The following is a 5,029-nucleotide window of genomic DNA, read 5'->3' on the forward strand; positions in this document are numbered from 1 at the left end:
AATTTATTTTCCTGTCAAAATTATTTCTTCCTCTTGATCTAAACGCAGACACATCTCATGTTCAAATCATAGACTTCACATGTTCAAGTTAAAAATTTCACATTATAAATTTCACATGTTAAGCTTTGTCCATTGCAATATTTTTTTTTCCATTTACCTTTTATTGCTGTTTATTTTTTATTGCATTATCAAATTAATTAAAATTTAACTCGTCTTCTTTTTCTTTTTCTTTTTTCAAATCTAGTCCAGCCATGACGCTGCTTTGGCCAGTTATAACCAAACATGTTGAGCAATTGTCAATGAAAATATTGATGTAAATAATTTTTTTTACGGTAAATTCCAATGCAATAGAGATGAATCTATGAGTCATGGATCATGGAAACAAATAACATGCAATTATGGACAACCAACACATTTATGGGAAATAAGAAGGTTGTAATGGGATTTAACACCTCCACGGCAATCATAATCTTCAAGTAAAATTCCAACCACTTTGCCAAGAAAAAGAAAAGAAAAACGTAAGAAGGTAAATTACCAAGCGAACGAGCACGTCTCCATGATCATCCCTTCCTCATGCCACCAAGAAACTATGTATAGAGACGGAGAGAATATATTCAGGCATCAGGATTGCTCTGTAATGAATTCCAGGCAGTTGTTACGCCTTGTCACAATTTCAGGTACAGGTTATAATTTCTGCTACAATATGACTAAGCGTATACCATCTTTCTAACAGAGGTCTCCACCAAGGCCACCAAAAGATTATTTCTATGAAAAAGATTCAGAACAAAAACTACAAGCCTTTCACCAGACAGCAAATCAAGATGTGAAAGTCGCTTCTGAGGAATTGTGATACCACAAGTTTTGGGTCGGCGAATTTTCATGATCAGCTCCCTACTACCACAAGCCAATGGCCTTCCACCAAACTCCTCCAACCCCAAGCCAGATAATAATGTTGACAACAGATATGAGGAGCCCATAGCCCCACCATTTGGCCAGAGGTACATAGTTGGCACCATAGAAAATAGGTGCGGATCCAATTCCATAGTGTGTAAGGCCGCCCATGAGGTTAGAAAGGAAGGCAAGAACGATGGCTCCAAAATATGGAGGGGTACCCAGAGCACTGGCAACAGACAGGAATGCTGTAAACATGGCACCAATGTGAGCAGCTCCACTGGCAAAGAAGTAGTGGGAGTAGAAGTAGAGAAGGACCAAAATGCCAAAAGATAGCTGCCACGATAGACCAAGTCCACCAACGAACTGTAACAAGTGCAGATAGTTAACAGCGAGTACTTCATGGTCCACATACTTAATTCTACTGTTTGTTGCAATTCACATGTTCACAAATGCATTCATTTTTCAGAAAAAAGTTGCTTAAAACTCATTTTTTGCCTTCTGTGGGAGTCAACATGCAGGAGGGCACTGAAATATATGATAAATATAATCTCACTGATAATTGGAAATAACCATGCGCAATGAAAAACCAGTAAACAGGAAAACACGACCTTAACTACAGTTTGGCTGAACCAGGAGATGAGACCATATTTGTTGAGATACCCAGCCATGGCAATGAGGGCCGCAAACCATGTCAGGGTATCCCAGGCAACTGCTTCGGCTAAGCACTCCTTCCATGTCACTACACCAGTGACAAGGAGGACAGACAATCCAAGAATAGCAGCAGTAACAGCATCCACATTCAGCATCCCTCCGAAAATCCAAAGTCCCACCTAAATTGAGAAGAAATGAAGGAATCTTTATTATTGGAGGCAGAATGCAGGATCAACTCACAAAGCACTATGTAGAATTCAAGACAGCACAAAAACAAGTACATCAGCTAAATTATGAGCATGGCGCCAAAAAAATAAGCTCTATAGCAGACTTATAGTAATCATATTAGTGATTAGATTAGCATAGAGCAAAAGAGAGAAAGGAAAAAAAGAAGGTAATTCACATGATATAGCGCTTGCTCAATTGCCAAATTTTTGTTGTGAGAGAGCATCAAATTTGGATGAAAACACTTAAAATCCAAGATATATAAATAAAAGATTATTTAGTGTTTGGGATAGTGGTTAATCAATATGTTCCTATGCTTGGACTTCTTCTCAATCTAAGAAACTCCAGGCTTACAATAGAAGTTTTGAATATCTGCAAAAAAAGCCCCAATCAAGGAGAATTAAAAATCCTCCAATGATAAAGTCAGTATCAATATATTTACTGCTGACGTACTAGTTTCTACCCAAAAAAGGGCCCAGAACTAGTAACATCACTACATTTAAACCAAGAAACAAACTCAACTATCCATAAGCATCAACAGAAGTTGGATTACACTTGTGGTAGAAATGTGCTACACGCACAACACCAGTAAAAGCAAAAACTATGCCATTTAACAACAACATTATCAAGCAGATCCAACAATATTTATCAGTCATATTTATTCCAAACGTAATAAAATTAAGAAGGCAGATTTAAAAACAAAATACAAGCAGATTTGAACACAAAAGGCAAACTATACTGTGAGAAGCAAGGTGCCAGCCATAATTATCTCATTTTCCAAGATAGCAACCCATCCGAACTCTTAAGTTCAAATGTCAGACTCATGAAAATGCTGATATGCTTCTAAATGAAGCTCAATTGTTGAAAAATCACCTAAGCTCTAAGGAAAGAACAAGCAAGTGCTAAGAAAATCTCTCAAAGCCCTGAATTGGCTATCAAGTTGTATAGATTTACAACATAACACAGATGTCCGTTCCTCCAAAAAAAACAAAAAATCCTCAACCATCTGTTACCTTTGGAGCCTTTTGCATCTAACAAATGAGGTGGTATGAGAACCCAAAACCAGAATTGTTGTGTTACTTTAGCAGTGAAGAACAGAGTTCCTTTACATCTAAGACACAAAATAACTTCTCAGAAAGCAAACTAGCAGGACTAGACTGATGCGACATAAGATTTTATCATCAATAATGCAGACAAAATATAGCTAAAAATTCTCCAGTCTCTAAAAAAACATCATTCCCCTAAACGTTATTGCATACTACCAAGAATGACCCAATACAAGCAAAAATAATTCAATGACCCAATTGCCATGTCTTGTAGGTCAAACGATTCTCCAAAATGTCCAAAGGACAATACGACTCAGCTAAAAATAAATGAAAGCAGAGAAGAATGATCGCTAACTAACAACTGATGATCCAACCAGCTATTCCTAAAAAACAGAGTAAAATGAGAATCAGCATCAAGAAATTGGATTTGAGGAGTCATGCAATACAAACCATTGCACCAAATTCAGCAGAATGAAATAAGCAAAAGACAGATATAAAACAGAAACGCAAACCATACCGTGAGAAGCAGAGTGCCAGCCATAACAATCTCATTAGTAGTCATGGGTCCCATCTTCTCCAACTTCTCCCTAGCCAATTTAGGAGCATCAGGACTGGACTTCACGGTTGGCGGATAAATTAAATACAAAATCAACGGAACAACAATCAATGAAATCAACCCAGGCACAATTGCAGCCTTAGCCCAGTCCGTCCACCCAATAGTCTGCTGAATCGTATTGAATGTCAAAGTAGCACTCAAAGGGTTCGCAGCCATAGCTGTCAAAAACATGGAAGACGAAATCACTGATGTCTGGAAACAAGTTAACATTAACCATGAACCAAGCTTATGCTCTGTTCCATCACCAACATTGCTTCCACAAGCAACACAAAGCGACTTCACCAACGGCAAAAAAATCCCTCCTGCTCGTGCAGAAACAGAAGGAATCGCCGGTGCTAATAAAGCTTCACTAAAAACCAGACTATAACCTAACCCTAACGAAGAAGACCCGAACAGAGACACGAATTGATACGCAATTCGGTTACCAAGCCCTGTTTTGATAAATCCACGAGCGAAAAAGAACGCGAGTGCGATCAACCAAGGGATTGGATCACCAAATGCGGAAAAAGCCGCGGAGAAAGGGAGGGTTTTTGTTAGAACTGAAGCGCCTAAACCCATCAAAGCTACAGCGCCGAGCGGTAAAGGTTGCGTGATGATTCCGACTATTGTAGCAAGAAAAATTGCGAGCAGTTGCCATGCTGGTTTCGTAACTCCCGCGGGAACAGGAACGAACCAGAGAATGACACCTGTCGCGATTGATGCTAGTAACGGTTTCATTGCAGCTCCTTGCCATGGTGGTGAGGCTCGTGTAATTGATGTAGGGGAGGATGATGCTGACAAGGCTTTAACTGCGAAGTTAGAGATTCTCCGCGTCGTCGATGTGACGCTAGATTTGGATAATTTTGGAAGTAAGGGAGAGACAGCAGAGAGTTTAGGGAGATTTGGACGAGAAGGGAGGGGGTTTTGTGAGGTGGAGCTTAGGTGGGATAAAGAGCGGGATTTGAGACAAGGGAGGGAACTGAAAGAAAGAGAAGATGATGTGAGAGCAAACGACGCCATTTTGCGTATCTATGGCGTTCGAGAGAGAAAGGGAAGTGAATTGGGTTTTCAGTCTTCCCTTCTGTACAGTACAGTGGTTTTGAAGGGACGAGAAGTTCAGCACTGGGGGGTGAGCTTCGTTAGTATCGGCCTGAAGTTGAAGTGTCCGTCTGAGATCTCCTGGTCCACCGCCACTTTTTTCTTTTTTTAATATTCGTTGCGAGAGTAGTTGCTAACGTGCACCGGGGGACTAGAGTGGCTCGGTGCTGCGTGGCAGATTATGAGTGGATTGGGTTTCCGAAGGAGCAACTTTTTGGTGATGTGTACCAATGAAGTGACCGAGCTTACGCGTGGCTGTTTACAGTTGGATGACATGGCTTCAATCAGCAATTTTGGCTTGACACTGATATTTCCACGCTGAAAGGGATTGAATGGCCAAGTGCCTAGAAAACCAGAGGCCTGATGTGTGAAAGAATGACCACAGGAATGCACGTGCAAAGATCGTAAACAAGGCAAGTTGGATCTGGGGTGGCAGCCTCGGGGAGAGAGTACCGGCAGCTGGTTTAATTTTTATAGTAATATTTTTTATTAGAAATATATTAAAATAGTTTTTTTTATT

At 40.1% G+C, this 5,029-nt stretch overlaps 1 protein-coding gene across 1 annotated transcript; it reads right to left on the reverse strand.

Moving 5' to 3' along the window:
- Window positions 1–396: 396 nt before the first annotated feature.
- LOC105140342 (dicarboxylate transporter 1, chloroplastic-like) lies at window positions 397–4,604 on the reverse strand. The gene is made up of 3 exons (XM_011047135.1): window positions 3,334–4,604; window positions 1,503–1,724; window positions 397–1,257 (listed from the first exon to the last, which is right to left on the reverse strand). Exons 1-3 carry the CDS (start codon window positions 4,429–4,431, stop codon window positions 895–897), a joined length of 1,683 nt encoding a protein of 560 aa, XP_011045437.1. The 5' UTR covers window positions 4,432–4,604; the 3' UTR covers window positions 397–894.
- Between the last annotated feature and the right edge of the window lie 425 nt (window positions 4,605–5,029).

This window comes from Populus euphratica, unplaced genomic scaffold (assembly GCF_000495115.2).
Source record: "Populus euphratica unplaced genomic scaffold, PopEup_1.0 scaffold105.1, whole genome shotgun sequence".
Lineage (NCBI taxonomy): Eukaryota > Viridiplantae > Streptophyta > Magnoliopsida > Malpighiales > Salicaceae > Populus > Populus euphratica.